This window comes from Neofelis nebulosa, chromosome 16 (assembly GCF_028018385.1).
Source record: "Neofelis nebulosa isolate mNeoNeb1 chromosome 16, mNeoNeb1.pri, whole genome shotgun sequence".
Taxonomy (NCBI): Eukaryota; Metazoa; Chordata; class Mammalia; order Carnivora; family Felidae; genus Neofelis; species Neofelis nebulosa.
In genome coordinates, this window is record NC_080797.1 from 38,424,329 (window position 1) to 38,448,201 (window position 23,873).

General features: G+C 51.9%; 2 protein-coding genes across 7 annotated transcripts in view; both read left to right on the forward strand.

The window, feature by feature from the left end:
- Nucleotides 1-8,296, forward strand: part of SP2 (Sp2 transcription factor) — a 30,704-nt gene extending 22,408 nt beyond the window's left edge. For all 6 annotated transcript variants that reach the window (XM_058705462.1, XM_058705458.1, XM_058705457.1 and 3 more), the window contains exons 4-7: nt 3,079-3,391; nt 5,072-5,246; nt 5,490-5,683; nt 7,044-8,296. In XM_058705462.1, coding sequence (XP_058561445.1) covers nt 3,079-3,391; nt 5,072-5,246; nt 5,490-5,683; nt 7,044-7,144 — 783 coding nt within the window. In that variant the 3' untranslated portion in view covers nt 7,145-8,296. The remainder of the gene's footprint in view (nt 1-3,078; nt 3,392-5,071; nt 5,247-5,489; nt 5,684-7,043) is intronic.
- Nucleotides 8,297-14,707: 6,411 nt separating this feature from the next.
- PNPO (pyridoxamine 5'-phosphate oxidase) lies at nt 14,708-20,378 on the forward strand. Its single transcript, XM_058705463.1, is given in 8 exon segments — nt 14,708-14,893; nt 14,895-14,973; nt 15,860-15,984; nt 17,388-17,487; nt 18,344-18,397; nt 18,625-18,753; nt 19,052-19,122; nt 19,353-20,378. Coding segments are annotated over 8 exon segments (783 nt in total). The 5' UTR covers nt 14,708-14,837; the 3' UTR covers nt 19,522-20,378.
- The last annotated feature ends 3,495 nt before the right edge of the window (nt 20,379-23,873 follow it).

Consider the following 23,873-nt stretch of genomic DNA (forward strand, 5'->3'; position numbering starts at 1 on the left):
GTTTTATTTTAGAAGAGGTTAGATTTCCAGAAACGTTGTAAAGGTAGTGCAGAGAGTGTCTGTTTACCTCTCACTTGAGTTTCCCCCAGTGTTAAACATCATACATTACCAGTACGTTTGTCAAAACTAAGAAACCGACATTATACAAGACTGTTACCTAACTCCAAACTTGACTTGGATGTCACCAGTCTTGCCACTTATGTCCGCCTTCTGTTCCTGGATCCAGTCCACATACCATGTTGCACTTAGTGGGCACATCTCCCTGGGTCCCTCAGGTGATAGCTTCTTGGTCGTTATTTTCCATGATCTTGACAGTCTTGAGGTGTATTGGTCAGGTATCCTACAGAATGCCCCCAGTCTGGGGTTATAGGTTTTTGCAAAGAATACTACAGAGGTGAGATGGCCCTCTAATCACATTATATGAGGAGTACACGATGTCCATATGCCATCCTGATGATGTCATGTCCCTGATGTTAACCTCTGTTGCTGGTTAAGGTCGTGTTTGCTAGGTCTCTTCATTGAAGTTACTACTTTTCCCATTCTCTGTTCTTTTTTGTTTTTAAGTTGATTTACTTATTTTGACAGAGAGAGAGAGAGAGAGAGAGAGAGATAGATAGCATGTACGCACACAAGTTGGGGAGGGGCAGAGAGAGAGACAGAGAATCCCGAGCAGGCTCTGCACTGTCCATGCAGAGCCTGACATGGGGCTAGAACTCACGAACTGTGAGATCATGACCTGAACCAAGATCAAGAGATGGACACTTGGGACACCTGGGTGGCTCAGCTGGTTAAGCCTCCGACTTCAGCTCAGGTCAGTTCTCACAGTTCATGAGTTCGAGCCCCACATCAGGCTCTGTGCTAACAGCTCGGAGCCTGCTTCAGATTCCGTGTTTCCCCCTCTCTCTCTTTCTCTCTCTCTGCCCCTTTCCTGCTCACGCTCTGTCTCTCTCAAAAATAAATACACATAAAAAAAGAGAGAGAGAGATAGACACTTAACCGACTGAGCCACCCAGGCGCCCCTCTCTGTTCTTTGGAAGGGAGTTGCTAAGTCCTAATATGGGAGTTGCCCATATTCATGGGCAAGAGTGGGGGTTAAGAATTAAGCTCTGCATCCTGGAAGAGAAAGTATCTACGTAATATTATTGGGAATTCTTCTATAAAGATGACTTTTTCTTCTTTATTTACTTATTCAATCATTTATTTCTAGCAGTAGAGGGACTCATGTATATCTATGTTATACTTTGGGTTATAATCCAGGACTGTGTTATTTATTTTGTTACTCACATTGGTCCTACCCTCGGCCATTTGGAGCTCTTTCGGGTTGGCCTCTGTATCCCCTGACATACTCCCATCCTTTTCTCTTTTAAATCAGCTGTAAATATTCACATACTATGAAATGTACCCTTTTAAAGTGTACAACTCAGTAGGTTTTAGTATGTTCACAGAGTTGTGCAGCCATCCCCACTGTCTAGTTTTAGAACATTTTCATCACCCCCCACCAAAGAAACCCTGTACCTTTAGTAGCCACTCCTCCTCTCCCCTTTCCCCCAACCCCGCTGGCGACCACTAATCCATTTTGTGTCTTTATGGAATCGCCTATTCTGGAAATTTCATTAAATGGAACCTTACAATAGGTGAGCTTTTGCAGTCGACTTGTTTCACTTAGTAATAATGTTTTCAGGGTCCATCCCTGTTGTAGCAGGTTCTTCATTCCTTGTATTTTCCTAGCCCCAGCCCTGGGGTGGATCATTCTTCCCAGGAGTCCTGGTTCTGATTGGAAATTGTGTCATTCTCTTCTCCATCTGTTTATTTATGTCAATAGGGACTATTAGGTCCCCATTTTAGCCAGTGGGTTATAACCCATTAGCATTATTATTTTGATGTTCAGGTTTTCCCATATTTGGCCAATGGGAGACCCCTCAGGCTGGCTCCCGTGTCCTCTTCCCATGACACCACCATTCTTGTACCTTCGTACTTTCTGGTACAACAGGTGTTCCAAGGTCTTGCACTTTCCCTGCCCCCAAACCTGGAATCAGCTCTTTCTCCAAGGAGCCCTGGTTCCTTTTAGTGGAGCATGAGTTTTAGAAGCTGAGACCTGGGTGCTGGGTGAGCTCATTATCCCTGGAGTACTGCTGCTCCCAGCCTCTCTCAGTGGACACAGCCAAGAAGTATACATAAATATACATAAGTACGTACGTACACATATATGTAATACCTACATAGATAAAGATACGGACACGCACATACCTACATATATTATCACACATTTCTATCTCTGTTTCTCTATATTGAAACCCAAGAGTTTCCACCATTACCTCCAATTCCTGTCCAGTGCCACACACTTTATTCTAGATTCTCCCTTCCATATTTGTAACCATCTTCTGTGACAGAACCCTTGCTTCCATTAGCCTTAATATACCCCTTTCTGGATCACTGCCCCCTGGATTTCACCTCTCCCGTGTGGACAGGTGCCTGCTGGGGCTGCGACACCCGTGCCAGGCTGCTGTCATCACTGCCCCACAAATGCCCTCCTCGTCCCACTCAGGCTCTAACGTGCATATTTTTAAGGCTTTTGATAGACCTTCCCACATTTCCCTCCGGTAGGCCCAGACCACCTCACAACTCCTGCTCCTGACATAAGAGTGCCCGTTTCCCTGCTGTCTCACCAACAGTGAGCATATTTTATTTTTCCGTCTTTGCCAATCTGAGGTGGAGGACAACTGTTCCTCATCGATCGTGCCTCCTAAGAGCTATTTTCGTTTGGCGGTCATTCATGGTGCATCTTTTGTGAAGTTCCCATTTAGCTCCCTTCTAATTCTCTACTTCTGACGCTGGCGTTGTATCTTTCATGCTGAGGAAATTCGGTGTTTGGTTTCCAATCAGTCGTCAGCATTTGCCACCTTAGTGTGGGGATGCCATCGACAGTGTGTGAATGTAGGTCTGGGCCAGCTGGGGAAGACTTGGGTGGGTGAAGAGGCACCCCCACTTCTCACTTGGGTGCGGAGGGATAACACTGTTCAAAATGCAGGGGCCCACCCTCTGCTGGGGCACTGACCCTTTTTCTCCGGCCCTTCCCAGGTCTACATCCGTACGCCTTCCGGTGAGGTGCAGACGGTCCTCGTCCAGGACAGCCCCCCAACAACAGCTGCAGCCACCTCTACCACCACCTGTAGCAGCCCTGCGTCCCGTGCTCCCCATCTGAGTGGGACCAGCAAAAAGCACTCGGCCGCAATTCTCCGGAAAGAGCGCCCCCTGCCAAAGATCGCCCCCGCTGGGAGCATCATCAGCCTGAACGCAGCCCAGCTGGCAGCAGCGGCCCAGGCCATGCAGACCATCAACATCAACGGTGTCCAGGTCCAGGGCGTGCCTGTCACCATCACCAACACCGGAGGTCAGAGTGGGCCCTTGGGCCAGGGTGTGGGCAGCAGGCCTGCTCGCCTCACCCCTGGGAGCCGTGGGCCAGCCCGGGGTTCCCAGGAACCACAGCGAAAATACCGCCCATCATTTGCCTGGTCCCTTCTAGCTTAAGAGCATGTCCACTTGGTCCTTACAGAAGTCCTAGGAGATAGTTTTTGTTTTTTGGTTTTTTTGGTTTTTTTAAACGTTTGTTATTGAGAAACAGAGACACAGCATGAGCAGGGGAGGGGCAGAGAGAGGAGGAGACACAGAGTCTGAAGCTGGCTCCAGGCTCTGAGCTGTCAGCACAGAGCCCGAGGCGAGGCTTGAAGTCATGAACCGTGAGATCATGATCCAAGCCGAAGTCGGACGCTCAACCGACTGAGCCACCCAGGCGCCCCTAGGAGATAGTTTAAGACGCGTGTTGGCCCCACCTGACAGCTGAAGACCTTGAATATGATGGAGAAATAAGATGTACTCAGGAAAGCTCTCCAGCTAACATACACATGCAAATTAGCATGGTACAGACCAGAGAGGGATGTTCAAGGGAGGTTCCAGGTAAAGGGACTTGAAAGAAGGCTCCTAAGAGGAGACCTTGAGTTGAGTTAACAGTTAGAAGGAAAGGAGGGAGCCTTTGGCAGTGGGAATGGCTTGCACTACACTTCAGCTGGGTGGTAATACTTGGCAGTATTTGCAGCGCCACGGCCCTTGCACGTAATCAAAGGAACATGGGAGCTACCTAGCAGAATGGTTCCTGGTGCTTTAGCTGGGTGTTCTTAATTTTTTTGTTAAAGTTTTTTAGAAATTTATTTATTTTGAGAGAGAGAGTATGTGAGTAGGGGAGGGGCAGAGAGAGAGGGAGAGAATCCCAAGCAGGCTCCATGCTGTCCATGCAGAGCTTGACGTGGGGGCTCGAACTCAAATGGCGAGATCACGGCCTGAGCCAAAATCAATAGTCAGTGGCTCAACCATCTGAGCCACCCAGGCGCCCCCTCGTTGAGTGTTCTTCAGCTGGGTGAGGAGCACTTTTCAAGCCAGTGGGAGTTCTCTCATCCTTAAATGAATTTATGTCACTCTGGTTTAGAGGCATAGGATTGAATCCACTCAGAGAGACACCAGTGTTAGGTCAGTGACACTCCCCATGCTTTGAATGGCTTTATGCACGTTGCAGAGGACTTGATTTGTCCCGTTTCCGCACTCTTATTAACAAAAATCCCTGGGGACGTCCCTGAGGGCAGAGTTGGTACCTCACAAGGGCCTGAGGTTGGAGGCGTTTCTGAAGAAACACTCCAGGACCACTCAAGACAAGACCCTTCCCCACTGAGGTCACGTGGGCAGAGTCTGACACCGAATTCTGCCTGCGTAGTGTAGTGTCCAGGACACTGCCTCGGAGGTCGACTGCCTGGGTTCAGACGCAGCTTCTACCAATTATTACCTATGACCTTGATATGCCGTTGAGCCTCAGCCTCAACCATACAAGAGGGATAACAGTCTCTAACTCAGGGGGTTATGAGGGTTAGATTAGTTAACACCTTTAAAGTCTCTAACGGGGTCTCTGGCACCTGACAGCCTCCCAAAAGTGCGAGCCGCTCCAATGATCATCTGTGTCGAGTGCAGCAGGGAAGAGGGGCGCCAGGCTTCATGACCCTGAACGCTGCCCCCCTCTCGTCCACAGGGCAGCAGCAGCTGACGGTGCAGAACGTCTCTGGGAACAACCTGACCATCAGCGGGCTGAGCCCCACGCAGATCCAGCTACAGATGGAGCAGGCGCTGGCCGGAGAGGCCCAGCCCGGGGAGAAGCGGCGCCGCATGGCCTGCACGTGTCCCAACTGCAAGGATGGGGACAAGAGGTGATTCGAGGGGGAGGGGCCACGCCTCCAGCCCGGCACGGACCCTGTTGCCCCGGCCCTTCTCCGGGACGCAGGTGGGAGAGGGGTGAGGTAGCAGCTGCCTGCCACCCGTCCCCCTCACCTTTCCTGTGCCCTCCGACCTGACCTCTCGTCCTCTCTCCGACCCATCCTGCCTCCCTCTTCTACCCCCTCCCTTTCTCGGCTTCCCACCCACTCCGTCCCCACCCTCAACCCAACTCCCAGGTCTGGAGAGCAGGGCAAGAAGAAGCACGTGTGCCACATCCCCGACTGTGGCAAGACCTTCCGCAAGACGTCCTTGCTGCGGGCTCACGTGCGCCTGCACACCGGCGAGCGGCCCTTTGTCTGCAACTGGTTCTTCTGTGGAAAGAGGTTCACACGGAGCGATGAGCTCCAGCGGCACGCCCGCACCCACACAGGTCTGTCCCCTCCCCTGCGGCACGCTCCGGGCCGCACGGGGTGCTTCCGGCCTCTCCCTCAGCCCAGATTCCCGGCCGCGCTGAGTGAGAGCTACGCTCTCACTTCTCGGGGGGTCCAGGCCTACCCAGGAAATTCTTTCAGGCCAGTCCTTTACTGTAGCGTTTCCCAGAGTGATGCCATTCACGTTACGCAGCCTCGATGACGTCTGCCGTAGCCGCACGGTTATTTATTTAAGCCCTGCTGTACCGTGCCAGCCACTGAACAGTGCGTGTTACCAATGGACTAACTTAATCCTTATAACGACTCTGTGGGGAGGGTTCTTTATTATGCCCACTTGACTGAGACATGGGGAGGTGGCCGGGTCACCAGGCCCTCTGGTTCCCAGGTCAAAATCTCTTTTTTTTTTTAAGTTATTTATTTTGAGACAGCATGAACAGGGGAGGGGCAGAGAGAGGGAGAGAGAAAATCCTAAGCTGTCAGCGCAGAGCCCAACACAGGGCTCCAGCTCACGACCCGTGACATCATGACCTGAACTGAGATAGTTGGACGCTTGACTGACTGAGCCCCCCAAGTCCACGGTCTAAATCACTGTCCCACACTGCCTCTGCTACTATCACTTTCCAAATGATTTTCCTCAGATTGTTTCACTGTTTTTACTCCTTTATGTCTAGTGCAATATTTTTGGCACCACAGGCTTGGTAATAGTTACATATTTTAATGCACTGGCAAATAAATGCAAAACTATAAAGTAGAACAGTGTTCATCCAGCTACTACCTAACACTGTCGCGGGCATCTCCAGTGGCCCGCGGCACATGCTTTGAGAACCACTGCCAGGGCGAGTGTCTCCAGTGAGCAGACCCCTGGCCTGGGACTAAGGATGGGGCACGCGACCCGAAGCTACAGCCCCTGGCCAGCCACCCTCCCGGGGGGAAGAGCAGTAAATATTCAGAATGGCAGCTGACAGGTCGGTGGGCAAGTGGGGTTTTTCGGCAAGTGGGTCAGTCACAGGGACAAAGATCAGAAGGAAGCAGGTGACAGCCCTACTTGGGAAGAGTCCTGGGTGCAGGTACAGGGACACAAGTACAGCATTTCAGGCAAGGGACAAGGGAGGGGAACAAAGTAGACTGGGAAGTGACGTCATGTGGGGGGTGGAGAGAAATATGAGAAGTATGAGCTGCCAGAGGGTTTAGGTGAGTCGACCACAGGGAGCAAGCGTGTAAGCAGGAGGCGGGTAGGTTATGATGACAAGGCAACGCCAGCTTTACAGGGTGCCCCTCACACGTCACATGCACCCCCTCTTCCGGGCTGGGACAGCGTCCGCACCTGGGCTCTGAGTGACGCGCATCTCGTCTTCCCAGGGGACAAACGCTTCGAGTGTGCCCAGTGTCAGAAGCGCTTCATGAGGAGCGACCATCTCACCAAGCATTACAAGACCCACCTGGTCACGAAGAACTTGTAAGGCCAACTGAGGCGGGAGGCCCTGAAGATACAGTCCCCCGTCTGTGTCCTGCCTGGGCCCCTGGTGGAAAGGAGGCTCCGGGTGCCCTGGGCCACCCTCAGCCCCTCCCTTCTGTTCTGCGACCGGTCCCATAGGAAGGGGCTCCGTCGCCCAGTGCTCACCTCCTTCTGAAGCCCCTTGGCTCTGCCCTGGCCCTTCTCTCTCACCTCGAGCTCCGGCCTGCCCAGACTGTGGACAGTGGCCGTGCCCAATGAGACGTTCTAAACCAGGACGAATGGGAACCCTTATTTCCAAAGGAAAAACATGAATTTCACTCCGTCGAGGAGCAAAGTGAGCCCCCCCCCCCCCCCCGGACCCCGTCCTCTCCCCCCCAACACTGCCGGAGTCGCATTGTGCCATGCCCCTCTCTCTCCCTTCCCCGGCCCCGCCAGCCACCCAGGACGCCCCGGGACCCTGTCCCCAGGGCACGGCCGGCATCCACCTCCCGGGAGGCTCACGGGGCTGCCTCACGCCACATGCCACATGCCCAGCCCTGCCACCGCCCTCCTCCAGCACATTCCAACTTTCTATTTAAAAAGTCGAGCTATCCACTGATGCCCTCTTTTTCTATGGAGAACGTTGCCTTATACTCTACTTCAGATGATGAACACTGTGTATTGTGTGTGCTTTAAAGTTTTATTTAATTGCTCCCTTCTTCCTGTCCTCGTTACTTGCCTCCCCCACGCCTGCTTCAGTTGAGGGTTTGGGGGGCCATGAGGAGCGTCGGGGTTTTTTCTCTCTCTAGCAGTTTTCTTTTCTAAAGGACACAGCATTTCAACTCAAATCTGGATTCAGATGAAAACACCTCCACCTCCTGATCCTCTGCCCTCAACCCGCCCTGACCGGCCCCAGCCCTACTTGTGTATAGTGTATATTGTATAATAGACAATTGTGTCTACTACATGTTTAAAAACATATTGCTTGTTATTTTTGAGGCTTTTAAATTAAACAAAAATCCAACTTTATTTTTAGTTGTAACTGCTTGAGGTATGTTTTATGAATTAAGTGACAGATTTGTTATCCTTTATTAACGATGTACTTTGTTGGTCAGCACTGGGCTGACAAAAATTTTTTCTTGCTAATAAATTTAGTTGCCTGAGGCAAAATCTGCAACTTGGCAGGTGCAGCTTCTTTGATCTTTTACCACAGAGAGCTGGAGGGGCGGCGGGGGGGCCTCCAGAGGAGGGAGCCCTGGCTTCTCACGGCAGTCCACGCTGGGACCCAGGCAGGACCTGCCCTCCTGGCCTGAGCAAATCCAGGCCGCAGCCTGAAAAGGACCGCGGCCACACGGACCTCCTAGCATTGGCATGCAGCCCAACAGCAGCCGGGTGGGACCTCGGGGCAGGGCCTACTGTAGGTGTTCCCGCTTCCAGAAGCCAGCTTTGCGGGAATCAAAGCTGGCACGCTCTGCCTGCAGACTCGAGTCACAGCAATGCCTTCCTTATCAGCAGGCGAGTTCCTTCCACTCCCCAGTCTCAAGAGGAAGGCTTTGGCCTCAGAACCTGTTAGTAGGAACTGTTACTCTGGGGGAGAGAGCTTAGTCCCTTCCCAGAGGCTAAAGAGTCTGGAGAAAAGGCAATTTCTTAAGGGCCAAGATCCCTTTCCAGGGCTGGGACCCCAGCTTTACTCAAGAGAGGACCCTGGCCACACATTCCATTTTTCCTCTGTTCCCCGCCCTAGCACCCCAGAGAGAACAGCAGGTTGATTTTGGTTTTAACAAGTGCTGCAACTCTGAAATTCTGGTGGGGATCTTGGGGGAGCAGAGCTGTGAGAAGGACAGCAGGGCACATGTTTAAACCTAGCAGGGGCCAGAAGAGCATCCGGGCTGAAGGGACAGGTGAGTCACATAGACAACGGTACGTGCTTTCCTTTCAACAACGACACCTCTTACGCTCAAAGGGACACAGCCAGGGATGCTGTTTTGCAGGAGTGGCAAGGCTCTTTTTTTTTTTTTTGAGCTATCCATTCCCTCACTCTGTTTCCTTTGTCACTGGTGGCCTGCATTTGTAAGCAGATAGCTTTTACTCAAAGCCAATCCACCCTCACGTCGGAAGAAATAACAAGGATATGATCTCAGACGGATCATGGGTTCTCTGCCCCTGACCACTGTACACAAACCCTTTGGGTGAAACCAGACCTGAATGTGCTCTGGCACAGAAGCCTCTCGACCAGCCCCCATCACTCCTGTATCTCATCGCTGCACTGGCAGGAGGAAGACGCGGGGTGGTTTCTCTCACTCACGTGTGGGTCACAAGGCTGGAAAAAATGTCTGGCTGTGTTCTGAACTGGGATTGGTGGAGAGAAGGGGATTACTAATAAAGTGGCCACTTTCTGCCACATTCCCCCCCCCACCCCCCCCCACCCCCCTAGCTTTGCTCTTAGTCACAAAGAATTCTCCTTTCCTGGGAGTTGATTCCAAGCCATAGGCTTAATGCGTCATGCGCAGAAACTGACCCAACTCCCGGGCATCCTTTGGAAGTGAGGGTGCCAGCCCCCGACAGGCAAAACTGCCTTTTGGCACTCGGGATTTCCCTTCTTCAGGGAGATACTCAGGTTCCACAGTCAGGCCTGACTATCTCTGCTTCCTATGGGATGCCTGAGTCAGATGGGGAGTGGGAGAGTGCTCTCTGCCCAGTGTGGGTGATGGCATAAGGAAAGAACAGAAGGACCTGGTGGCGAGTTAGCCCTCATCTGCCTTAGTTTACTGGAGAGTTGCAGGGGCAGGGTCTGTGGATGGCGTGATGTAGCCCAAGCGCACTCCAGGGCACCTGATAGGCCCTGGTGGAAAATCTGGGGGCAGGCCACCCCCAGCAGCTCAAGAGTGTGGGTCACGCTGCCCGAGTTCCCTCCTCTGCCCCCTTCCCTCCTCAATGTCGTTGGCATCAAGTCCCCCCTTCACTGCCCCCCTCCCTTCTGCTCAGTGATGCTCAATACTGGGGCTCTTTGATCCCAGGTACTAGGATTACAGGCCTGGAAGGAAAGGGGACTGGGTCCCTCCTTTCTGAGACCCTCCTTCCTAAAGGCAAATCCAGGCAAAATACCTTAAAAACAAACAAAGAAAACAAAAAAACAAAAAACAAAAAACCCAACTAAGCCAGCAAATAGAGCTCAGGCTTTCTTCAAACCTCAGTCCATCTTTACAATCACCTTCTGAAGGCCCTTTGAGGCCCCCCGCTGGAGAATGACCGAGAGCCACCTGCAGCCTCTCAGGTCCCCATACCCACTGGGGGCTCATAGCTGATGGAATGCGGCTGTGGTCTACACGGTGGTGGATTCCAGGAACCCTAATTCCGTGATTCACTGCCTTGGGGGACCTCTCGTGACCTGACCAAGGTCTTCGGGGTTGGGATGAAGTCACTAAAGGAAGTGCATTCATGTTGGTACAAGTGGCAACTAGGTTTCCTAGTGAAGGAGCGGAGGAGGGAAAGGAGGAGGCGGGAAGCGAGCCTGGGAAAATGGACTCCAGAACAGGGACGGGCAAACCACAGCGGGCAGGGCAGAGGATCAGGGCTTGAGGAGGAGAGTCAAACACTTGTTCATCGCCATTCTGGGCGGGAGGAAATGAGAAGTGACCACAGGTCAGGCCAAAAGCAAGGACCAACCAGGACTTCTCAAATGAAACTAAGAAGCCACCAGGTCATATTCCTTTGGGCCTGCCTGGAACCCACCATCAGGCCCCCTCCCTCTGCCTGTGGCCCACACTCCAATGACCAAGGGAGCCAGGGCTGATGCCCTAAGCCTAAGCCTTAGAAAGCTTAACATCCCTCCAGGCAACAAAAGCACTTGGCCCTGCTCCCACCAGGCGCAAAACCCCCCAATGTCCCCCCCCCACCCCCCGCCATGCCTAGCACCCAGGTACAGAGAAGCTTCACAAAGGCAGTTTATGCACAAACGTTACAGAAGAGCGTTTCCTGGCTGTGACTGAGCAGGAGCCAGAGACAGTAAGGGATGTGGTCCCTCCCACGAAGGTGCTTCTGATGAGGCCTGGGGCTGCCCATGAATGGACGTGTTTGGGAAGTGACCCGTGAGCACACGCAAGGGTTGTGAGGGCTTAGCCACACAACCACAGGCAGGACACTAGGGTAAGGGACAGCCTCCTCTCCAACCCACTGCAAGCCTCTGACGACCCGGCCCCCATCTAGGCCCCCCAGTGACCACACTACTCAGGGCTCAGGTTATCTGCTGGCTGAGTACCAAGTACCCACCCTCCTGTGTGTCCTCAGTGCACCCCAAGGCTGGACCCAAGAGTGCCTGAGCTTAGGGCCCCCAGCGCACCCCATCTGGCCTGCCATCGGCCTCCTGGAAGGCTGGGCGCTACATTTTACCGCATCACGGCCACCTTCTTGGGCCTCCCACCTCCCGCCATCCTCCTTAATTCTCCCAGGCCCTCTTCCCTTCTCAGACATTCTCATCCTCCCCCATGGCCTCAGATGCCACCTCAGCGGCTCATGACGCCTAACCCTGTCTCATCAGCCTAGACCTCCCGCCTAAGCTCCAGACATGATTATCCAACCTGGCCAAACATCGGTGTCCCATATACCCTCACGCTCCATGGGTCCGACTGGCTTCATTTCCCCCCAAAACCTCCTCCTCCAACATGCCCCACTTCAATGAACAGCACCACCTATGTTTTCTAAAGTTATCATGGTGAGTGGATTCCCTCCCCTCCGGCGGCGCCCCAGACTCCGGCACCAGGCTCCCGGCTCCCAGCTTCTCCTTAGACAACACTGCCGAATCTCTCAACGTCTCCCTGTCACTGCCTCGCCCTCCCTTACCCACCACCCACTCGGTCACCAGAGTCAGATCCCCAAACACAATCACTGAGGTCCAAGTGAAATATATAATTCAACCAAACAATTAGACTACAAGGTGACATAAGGACATAAATGCAAAAGCCCCGGAAGAAAACAGGCGAGGCACAGTCCCCAAACCCGTACCCAGCCCTTTGTTTCATATTGAGAAACCAGTGTGCCTCCTCCGTACAGTGAAATATTACAATACGTTCTCTTTTCATTTAAGACTCTCCCGAGGAAAGATTAATAATTTTACAAAGTTGGGGGAGGCAGGAGGGTGGCAAAGTGTTTAAGAAAAAGCAGTAACCATAAAAAATTCATTTCTCCCACGCAGACAAAACCCCTGCTGGGGTTTCGGCAATAGCAGCAAGGCCAGCCCCTCTCCAGTTTGCGCTGCAGGGCTGTTTTCTGATCCAGACACCAAATCCCACCAGGCAGAAAAGCACAACACAAGCCTGCTTGTTATTTTCAAGACAGAAGGGAAAATCTAAAAAGGCAACCAGTTGCAAACTTCCTGCCTAATCGCCAAGGATGGGAGAAGGCTGCTGGAATCTAGTACTTTTTCTCTCCATCTGGTCTTAAAAAACAGAAATTAGACACTCTGGTTCAACAAGAGCAAGAAGGATTTAAAAAAAAAAAAAAAAAAAAGAATCGTTGTCTAAAAGCCTGACCCTTTCCACTGCCTGATCTTCAGCAGGTGCACGAGCCCTGCCTACTTGTCCAGCCTGTTCCTCACCATCTTGCTCTAGGAGAATCACACTGTTTGTTCCACATTTCCCTAACACTGTGCCTTTACCCACATCGTTCTCTCTTCCCGACATGCCCGTTCCATTGTCTATCTGGCAAACACTCAGTAAGACAAATCAAATGTCTGCTCCCTTTACGAAGCCTTTCTGACTGACCCCTGGAGACCGCTTTCTCCTTTCTGCTCCCCTTTACCTCACAGAGATAACTGTTAAAGTACCTGTAACTCATCAGCCTTTAGATCTGCTTCCCCCTATAAACTACAAACCCCCTGTGGGCAGGAAGCATGTCACTTTCTTCATCTCAGTATTCTCAGACCTAGCTCAGTGCCTGATCCAAAAGAGGTCTTTAACAAAATGTCTACTGAATGAATAAATATCTATACTGAGCTCTTGGCTCTTAAGCAAACCATTCAGATGATCCTAGTCTTGTCCCAGAGTCCCCAGGTCCAGGGTAACATAGCCCAGGAGTGCTAAGAGTGGGGCCCCATGAACAAAACCATCTGAGTTGAAGGGTGCTAATGACCGCTTACACAAGTTCAAGTGCATGCACTTGGAAGGAGTGGAGACAGCAACATTCACAGGTGGGAAGACAACCTCAACAAGAAAGTAAGTCCAGTCAACTCCCTCAGTCATGTTGATGGAGGAAAACGATGTAGCAAAAATTTCCAACCAGCGGAGAATCCATAGATCAACATCATTAGGCTTTGAGACATGTATTATTTCATTGCAGTAAATTGGTCTTCTAGATTCCATTTGGCTCAAGCTACAACCATATAATAAAAGATGATAGGTATCTAATGTTGGGCTTTATGAAGCATCACACTTAGTAATGCAGACACCTGGGTAGGGCAGGAAGTTCCCCTTACCTGGCACAGTCCTGGGGTGCCTGCCTAGATGGCTCTGGCAGCTTCCCTTCCTGATGTTGGTGGAAACCAGGACTACTGAGAAGACTTGACCCAAGGCTGCCCCAGCCAGGTCAAAGCCGGAATGGGTACTGGTAGGTTTTTCCATTTCTCAGCCCTGTGTCCACAGCCTGGAAGTGGCTTTGCACAGTCACTTGCTCCCCTGTGCCCCCAGTTATGGCTGGCATTGACATAGGAACTAGATTCCAACTAGTACCTAGGAAGGGCAAAATGTGAAGAAGGGAGAAACTTGGCTAAGAGGAGGGAGGCCCAGGAGGGGTGGGGCTGTGGTAACCTTTCCATCTAGCAGAACACTGACTAGTGCGAACTCCACCGCATGAAAGGAGAAACCAAGAGCACCATGAAAGGAGAACCCAGGGTTCAGAGCTGGACAGGGAAGATGGCTCTGGTCTGGGATGGCTTGATCCCAAATGTCTCTCTTCCTGCCTTTCCATTCAGCAGTCTTCCTTCCCACCCCACAGCCTCTTCCTGACCCCACTGCATCTCCCCAGACTCCAGAGAACCCCACTCCTACCCCACCCCTGCCCCCCTCCCTGCCCCATAAATACGATCAGGCACAATACACAGTATCCATCCTGTGCGATCCACAACTCACTTCAACCTCTCCCACCCAATTTCTCCTAACTACATTGCCCCTCCTGTGTCTCCCTATCACCTGGCCTCAGAGTCTGGCCCCTAACTCCGTTTTCCATTTGTCCTTTCCCTGCCCCACCAGCTTCCCTCCAGGGACTACTTCCTTCACTAGGCTTGCCTCCAGGCACCTGCTAGGAGCCAGCCATTTAACACTGACCACTCCCTTTAAGCCCCCAGTGACTCATTCCCCGCTCCCAGCCTGGGCTGCTGCCGTCCCTATACCTTTAACAAACCTCCACGTGCATGTTAACGGCGGTGACAGCATTTCCTTGTGTCTCTGCTCCCGCCCCCGGAGGCGCCGCCCATTGGCTGCTGGGTTCTTCTGCTCTCGCTCTAATTGGCCTCGCTCCCGCAAAACTCCAACCAATGGCCTCTCCGCACCTGTCTCCCTCCTCCGACCCTGAGCGCCCATTGGCTCTGAGGACTTAGTACCTGTTAGCCGGGCTTGGCAACTGGAGAATTCTTCCTTCCCCCGGGTAAAGTCCCAGGCTGAGAAATTGGTTCCGAACCCAACGGAACCTGGCGCCGGGCGACGCCGGGTCACGTGGCTGGCGGCCTCATGACGTGCGGGCTGCGAGGCGTCACCGCGACGTTCGGGCAACCTACCGAGCGGCCCCTACCTCCACCACCTGTGCGGTGGCGGTGTCGTCATGGACCTGGGACCGATGCGCAAGAGTTACCGCGGGGACCGAGAGGTGCGGCCGCCGCCGGGCAGGGCCTCCCGCAGGGAGGGGTCCCCGCGTCATCCCCCGAGGGGAGGGGAGTTTGGGGTCACCCGCGTAGGAGAAGGGTGTTCAAAGACAACCAACAGGGGGAGGGGCTCTGGGGAAACAAGGATGAAAAGAGGCAGCAGGTCACAGTGGGTACGCGCGCGAGCTCTGGAGGCGGCCCTGGCTGGGATCCTGCCATTCACGAGGTGCATCTCCTTGGGCGATAACTTAACCCCTCTGGGCCTCAGAATTTCCTCACCTGGGAATTGAGTACCTTACTCAGGGATATCGTGGACTTTGATATTTGCAGAGTGCTTAGAACAGTGATAATCAGCTTCTAAATATTTGATAAGTGACACATGGACGAGGGGTACTGCCTCAAGGAGGTGGGGAAGAGAAAGCTCCAGCTCTCACTCACTGCCTGATTCAGCCCCTTCCCTTACCATTTCCAGAAGTTCTTTTGCTTTTTCCTCCTGAGAGGAGGATCCAACAGAACTGTTTAGGATTTGAGGCCAGAGCCACCGTTTCTAAATCTGGTTGTGTGTGCGTATTTCCAGAAGTACTTGTTAAACATGCAGTTTTTCCTTAAACCTCAGACCTACTGAGAATTTGGGGTGGGGGGGGGGCGGAGCCCAGGAATGTGGCTTTTTTTTAATGCTCCCCAGGTGATAGGTTTGACACCCTAATTCATCGATCACTAGCTATGGGACTTGGCAACTTATGCCATGTGTTTATGCCTCTGTCCTCACCTGTAAAATAGGACTAGCAGAACATGGGTGCTGTTCTTTGTTTTAATGAAAAGTGCCCGGAACAGTACCAGGTACACAGTAAGCGCTGTATGTGTTTATTAAATAAAAGTCTCCTTTCTCAGGCATTTGAGGAGACTCAGCTGACCTCCCTGGACCCCGTGAAGCAGTTTGCTGCCTGGTTTGAGGAGGCTGTTGAGTGTCCTGACATAGGGGAAGCCAATGCCATGTGCCTGGCTACCTGTACCAGGTAGGCATAGCTGTGGGCCCATCTGTGAGTGGGTACAGATGAAGTAGGAAACTTAGGAAACTCTCAACTTAATGGAATGCAAGTTTATGTTATAGCTACGTTATTGGCATGCTGGGTGGCCTCAGGCATGTTGCTTGTCCTCTCTGGGCCTCCGTGCCCTTACCCGTAAACGAAGATCACACTTCACCTAATTCCATTTCAGTAATAAAATGTACTGCCTCATTTATCTCTGCTCTTAACGCACCTCCCCCCAGCACCTCTGTCTTTCTCATCCCTATTTACCCAGTTCCCATCTGCCCTTTAAGAGCTACCTCTCCTGGGGGGCACCTGGGGGGCTCAGTCAGGCTTCCAGCTTCAGCTCAGGTCATGATCTCACGGTTTGTGAGTTTGAGTCCCGCATTGGGCTCTCTGCTGTCAGCGTAGACCCCACTTCAGATCCTCTGTCCCCCTCTCTCTCTGCCCTGCGCACGCACTCTCTCCCTCGTTTGCTCGCTCTCAAAAATAAACATTAAAAAACAAAACAGTTACATCTCCTGGAACCTCTCCATAAAGCTCCCTCCCTCTTCTGAAAGCTAGCACAGTGCTTGGTTGTATTATTTATTTAACAATCGGTCATATACCCCATGAGACACCTCTTGTATTAGCCTGTTATTCAACTCTTCCTTTCTCCCCTTTATCAAAGTGTAAGGCCTTAAAGGCAGGGCTCTTGTTCTGTGCCCCTGGATATCCCCCAGAGCTCTGAGCAGAGACCCTGGTATAACCACCCTTTCTGTGATCACTAAGCATTGGCTGACTGCAGTATTGCTGGAGTCCGCTAGGACTGCTATGATAAAGTACCACAGACTGATAGGCCTACCCAACAGAGATTTTATTTTCTCACAGTTCTGAAAGCCAGAAGCCCAAAATCAAGGTGCTGTCAGAATTGGTCCCTAATGAGGCCTCTCTGGCTTGTAGATGGCCGCCTTTTTGCCATGTCCTCACATGGCCTTTCCTTTGTGCATGCAGGGAAAGGAAGGGAGAGAGAGATCTTTCTGGTATCTCTTCTCCTCTTCTCATAAGGACACCAGTCCTGTTGAAATTAGCGTCTCCCCTTTATGACCTCATTTAACCTTAATTACCTCCCTCAAAGCCCTATCTCCAAATATAGTCACATTGGGGATTAAGGATATGGGGGGGACTCAGGGGAACACAAGTTCAGTCCATAACAGGCCCCAGGCAGTGATGTCATACTTGCACCTCTAGGACAAATCCCCGAGGGCAAGTGGGAATGGGTAGCCTGTGTGCCCTGACAGTGCAGAATAAGGGGGCACAGGTGGGGGGTGCTCAGGGGAGCATCTGTGGAGAGGGGTGGTAGCAGGGACTGTGAAATGGGCTCTGATCACATGCTCTGATCTTTGCCCCAGAGACGGAAAACCCTCTGCCCGCATGGTGCTGCTGAAGGGCTTTGGCAAGGATGGCTTCCGTTTCTTCACTAACTTCGAGAGTCGAAAGGGAAAAGAGCTGGTGAGGGTTCACAGTAAATCCTCCCGGGCCTGCAGGGTCCAGCCCTCGCTTCCTCCGTCGCTTTCATATGCCATCCCTGCTCCAACCCATTTGCTGTCTGTGGTTAGGCACCGTCCTGCCTGCGGGCCTTTGCCCTTGTCCTTCTCTTTGCCAGGAATGAGGGCTGCCTCTGACCATCCCTGTCATCTGTTTACCTAACTACCTAAGTCCCTCCTGTCCCTTCGGCTCTCAGATCCAGGAAAGTCCTCCTCAGTTCCTGTGCTACATCAGTCACTGTTCACTGTCGTTATAACTTGTAGCTTTACTTTCTGCCCTTTTTCCAGTTTATAATTGTGGGTTTATTTATGTGGTCATGTGATTTGTATTTGTCTCCTCTGCTAAACCCCCAGTAAGCTCTGTGGGGACAGAGGCTGCATCTGTTGTTTCTGTTATTCCCACCACCACCACCCCCAGCACTTCTCCTGACGTCAAGCCTAGAGCTGATACTCTGTGCATTCTACTCATGAATCCAAAGGAGTAGCCCTCCCTGAGTCCATGCCAGCCCCAAATGCATTTCTGGGGACTTGCCAATCTATGGATTAGAGACCTGGCAAGCCTCACTTTGGAGTCCACATGGCTTTGGTTCTCAGCATAGCTCTACCACTTACTGTGTGAACTTGGGCATGTTACTTAACCTCTCTGAGTCTATCTCCACACCTGTAAAAGTAGGCACACCTTTGAGGGTTTCAATGAGATGCTGTAGTGAATGCATCCGCTGGGGGCCTGCGTGCTACAGACTTCCTGCCTTCTTTCTGCATAGCGGAGGTGTCCTCCCTGCTGTTCTGCTGGCTGACTGTGAATTCTCTTTCATTTTCAGGACTCCAATCCCTTTGCTTCTCTTGTCTTCTATTGGGAGCCTCTCAACCGTCAGGTGAGTGAGCATTCCCAGGACAGCCTGGGGCTCATGATGGATGAGCCCCGTGGAGGTCCCCAGGCCAGGCAAACATCCCACCTCTCAAATACCTCTCAGGGAGCTGGTCTAGTTGGGGTCAGCAGTGATGGGCCGGTGGGTAAGGAGAAGAGAGAGAAAGGAGGCCTATGTTGGAAGGCAGGGCGGGTGGTATTGAATGCTGTCTAGCCAGGGCCATGCCTGAGCAGGTGCGTGTGGAAGGCTCTGTGAAGAAGCTGCCTGAGGAGGAGGCTGAGTGCTACTTCCACTCCCGCCCCAAGAGCAGCCAGATCGGGGCCGTGGTCAGTCACCAGAGTTCTGTGATCCCTGATCGGGAGGTGAGTTGGGCCCCTCCTTAGTTCTCCGGGTGGCAGGGGCCTTCGCTCCTCCCCAGCAGCTGTCTCCGGGGATGCCAGGGCCCTCCCTCTTTAGCAGAATGAAAAGATGGTCTTCCTGGGGAAGTAAGGATGAGTAGTGGGGAAACTGGCTTCCTTCGTCTGACCCTCCAGTGGGACTGTGCTCCCAGAGGCCAGCCTGCCTTGATTACCTGTGTCCCCAGTGCCTGGCACACAGCACGTGCTTAGTAAATCGTTAGTAAGTGGTCTGGGCCTTCCTCCATTTCCTTCCCCTGGACAGTATCTGAGAAAGAAAAACGAGGAACTGGAACAGCTCTACCAAGAGCAAGAGGTGCCAAAGCCAAAATACTGGTGAGTGATACCTGCTGGTCCTTCAGCAAGGGGCACCAGAACCCTCATGTTTACTCACAACCACCTTATCTGTGGAATTACAGATCTGTTTCCCCCTGGTAATCCTCCTCAGATGCATCCCAGCAACTTCCTTCAAGGGGCCCTGGGATGGGGACTCGGGGCGGGGGGCCCTGGGATGGGGACCTGCTGGAAAAACGCACAGAGCACGAACCCACTGCTTCTCCTTGAAGGGGTGGCTACATCCTGTACCCACAAGTGATGGAGTTCTGGCAAGGCCAAACCAACCGCCTGCATGACCGGATCATCTTTCGGCGGGGCCTGCCAACAGGAGACTGCCCTTTGGGGCCCATGACCCACCTTGGGGAGGAAGACTGGCTCTACGAGAGACTTGCACCCTGACTTCCAATCTGTTCGTGCCAACCAGAGCTGAGGCCGAGTGCTAAGAGAGGGTGTGGGGTCTGGAGCCAGACCCTTCTAAACTCAACCCATTTCCCTCCCTACCCCTTATATTTAAGGCTCTCCAGAGTTCAAGCTCCAAATTCTGTATTTTCAGTTGGCTTTCAAGTAGGTGGTCTAGTAGAGTAGATAGACATTTACAAATGGGAAAAAAAGAAATCCCACAATTATGTTCTTGACCTTGAATGTGATTTATTGGGAGAGCTCCCTCAAGAGGTAATAGCTGGTGTGATTCCCTTTTTCTGGTGACCCTGAGAGGGCCCCCAGCTGCCCTGTTACCAGTGTGACTGAGTCATACTGCCCAAAGCTGATTCATTCCAGCGTAAGCACCTGAGCCAGTCTAGCCAATCGTTTTTTTCTTGTCAACAATTTGAAATTTGAAATGAAGAGATCCAGAGTCTGAGAGGCATTGTAGCCAAGTCGTTAATGGCAGCCAAGAAGATACAGCCTCTAGCTGCTGCTCTTGAAATTCCCTGAGTGACCTTGGATCCCTTCTCCCACCTCTGGGTTGTGCAATTCCTCCTCCCACCTCAAAACACCCACTATCCTGTGGGGGGTGGGGGTGGGGGGAGGAGGAAAGGAAGAGGAAGGGAAGAGGAAGGGAAGGAAGGGAAGAAGGAAGTTAGGAAGGAAGTTGTTTGGCGCTTAAACTACCTAGAATCAATTTCTGTTGCTTGCAACTAAAGGAGACTTAACTTATTTACTTGTGTACCCTACTGATAACTGCCTCCCATTATCTGAAGCACCATGATGTGGAAAAGAGATTAAATTTATTCTCTGGAGCTCCAAAGGAACCATAAGTGGAAGTTGCACGGAAGTAGATTTCATCTCAATGTGAGGAGAGACTTCAAATAGCCAGGACTGCCTAAGATGGAGTGGACTACCTGTTAGGTAGCAAGTGTCTCTAGAAGTATTCAATCCCAGGTAGTCAGGAGTTTTATAGAAGGGATTCATGTGCTGGTACCTATCAGCCCGGCAGATTTCAAGCAAGCTTTACTTTCCATGCTTGTTTATGAGAATTATATCTGCGTGTATATATACATACACATATATATTTCATTTTCCAGATATAAACTTGTTATAGGGATTATACCTTTCTGACTACTCCTACATCCCCTTCACCTATCCCCACCCCCCCCAACTCTACTGATGATGACTCCTAGACACTGGTTTTCTTCCATGCTGGAATTACTCAGGGAGCTTTAATCAGATGTGATTTAACTGGCCCGAGTGTGGTCCGAGCTTTGGGAAATTGAAAAGCTCCCCAGGGAATTCAGTGTTGCCAAAAGTCGAGAGCCTCTGGTTTAGATCCTTGCCACTCGCAGTGTGGTCCACAGACCAGCAGCAGCAATACCACTTGGGAGCCCCACACTCGTGGATCCCATTCTACATTAAAAAAAAAAAAATTTTTTTTTGACCTTTATTTTTGAGAGAGAGAGAGAGAGAGAGAGAGAGAGAGAGAGAGAGAGAGAGAGAGGGTTGGGGGAGGGGCAGAGAGAGAGGGAGACACAGAGTCGGAAGCAGGCTCCAGGCTCTGAGCTGGTCAGCACAGAGTCCAACTGGGGGCCTGAACCCACGAACCACGAGATTGTGGTCTGAGCCGAAGTCAGATGCTTAACCAACTGAGCCATCCAGGCGCCCCCCCCCCCACTTTCTACATTTAACAAGACCGCCCCCCCCACAGGTGACCCTGACCTCCAAACCAACGACCTCCCATCCTCACCATTGGATTCTTCATCAAGGCTGGGCTGAGCCCTGTGCTGAACTGTATTTACTTTTCCTGAGCTCAAGTATGGTGGCCAATGACAACCTGAATGAATGGCTGTGGAGGGGAGCCAGGCTGGGTAAATGTTTGCTGTGACTAAGCCAGGACCAGAGATCTATTATCTGTGCACGTTGGCATTGAACTTGCCAACTCTGTGAACTGCTTCATTCCACTGTGTGGGTGTGTGCCGCGCGTCAGGGTCACGAACCGGCTTCTCCAAGGGTGGCCCTCTCAGTGCTAGTCCCCCTCTGAAGCCTGAGTGCAGGCAGGCTCAATGCTAACCCTGTGGCCACTGTAGGAGAGGGCGCTGGGGTGCATTTCTCTACTTTGCCTTGTTATTGGAAGCTGTGTATCCCCCCCACCCCCACCCCCTAGGTGTGGGCCTGGTTTCAGCTGTTCCTTTCCTGTTCTTTGACAATCACTGTGCTAAGTCCGTAATAAAACTTCATCAGCAGTGTGTGAGATGAATATGCAGCCTGGCCTGGCCTCATCCCCACCACCCCAGGGAAGAGGGGAGTTGGGGAATTTAAGCCACACCTCCACTCCCTAGAGGTTGGGCGGCCAGCAGGGGGAGCCCGCCGCCCAGGGTTGGCCCCTTCTGGGCAGTGCAGGCCAGTTCTGGCCAGCCCCTCCTGCCTCCCCCTTCCCCGCCTTGGGTCATGTCCCAGTGAAACTGTGGTCGATAACCCGTAGCCTCTTGCAGCTCCTGCACATATTTGCACTCTCGGTTCCTCCTCCTCCTCCGGCCTCGTGAAAGCTTGCAGCTGCCTCCCTCCGACTCCCCGGCCAGCCAGATTTCCCTTTGGCTTTTAGTATGCACCCACCACCTGCCCCCAACTTAGGGAAATATGTGGGGCTTCCCTGGAAGATTCCTGTGGACATCACTTTGGGGCTGGAGCAGGGTCTCCCGCACAAGGCAGAGGGGCCGTAGACCCTCTCTCCTAAGAGGGGTAATGGTGGCAATGCGGTGCCAGCATTGGGTAGAAGCAGGGCTTGGTGCCCCAGGGCCCAGCATCATCCCCAAGCCCCACCTCCCTCAAGGAACCTCAAGATGGGCTCAAGTGGCAGGTTCCTATAGTCCGGTGTCTCAGAAGACACTCAGCCTTGAAGGCTTGAAGGCTTTCCCCCATTGGTGCCAGAATCAGGATTCCAAACCCCAGACATTGCCCCCTCCTCTCCCAAGCGGATGAGAATCAAGAGTGGAAGGGGCTGTGTGCAGCAGTCATGTGCACAGGCCAGCCCCGGCTTCAGTCTCAGCTCTGCCATTGCAAGCAAATGGCTTCACTTCTCTCCGCCTCAGCTAACTCAGCTGGAAAATGGGGAGGACAGCACCTGCCTCAGGTGATGAGGGGATTGAATGAGGAACCTCGCAGAGTACTTGCCACAGGGCCTGGCCCATTGTAAGCTCTCTGTAAACCTTGGCTATTCACAGTGGACAGGAAGTCAGCTCCTCCGTGGGACATTTTATGGATTAAGTAATTGGATGGACCCTAGAAAGTTCCATGTGGTGAGAACGATAGGGGAAAAGGCCTTGGGGAAGGCAGCACCTGAGTCAGCCTTCCTTCCCTTCCTCTGGCTCCTGGTGTCCCTCACTCATCCTCAGAACTCCCCCTGGCCTGGGTGAGGCCACCCAACAAAGGCCCCCTTGTATAGGTCTGTTTGTTTGGGTAATAAATTTCCCTGAGCCACACTCCCTGGGGTGGAGTGGCCCAATAGCCTGCAAGGAACTGACCTGGAAGCTGCAGGACCACATTGTTTGGTTGCCACCTTGGTTTCTCCCTGTTCCCACCAAGAGCTCCAGAAATTTGTCCAATTTTTTCTAGTTCCCAGCTCCTGGGGCTTGAGAAAGATCTGGACCTAATAGCACAGGGAGCACACTCTTTCCTCCTCCTTAAACAGAAACTGTGGGCTATGGTGGAGTTCTTTAATAAAGGGAAACCAATGTTAACTGAGCACCTACTATAGGACTATTTATGGGACACTTCATATTGGCCATTCCCATGAAATAGGTACTATAACAACCCTTTTTACAGAAGAGGAAACTGAGGTAGAGGTTCAGAGAACTTTTTTTTTTTTTTAATTTTCCCCAAATCACCATTTTTACTAAGCTATGGAGTGAGAATTTGAATCGTGATCCCAAACCAAACCCCTGCGATTTGGGGGTCAGTCTCCAAAGGTCTCCTCCACTCTCTTAGAGCTCCTGATGCTCTCTCTGTTGACCAGAAGGAACTGACCACTGAGTTGAAACTAGCCCCTCCCTTTGCTATATTTTCACATTGGGGACCCTTCCTTTGAAAGAAAGAGGAAAAGAAAGAAATAAAGAAAGAAAAAGAAAGAAAAAGAAAGAAAGAAAGAAAGAAAGAAAGAAAGAAAGAAAGAAAGAAAGAAAGAAAGAAAGAAAGAAAAAAGAAAAGAAAGAAAGAAAGAAAAAGAGAAGGAAGGAAGAAAGAAAGAGAAAGAAAGAAAGAAAAGAGAAAGAAAGAAAGAAAAAGAAAAAAGATTTTATTTTTAAGTAATCTCTACACCCAAC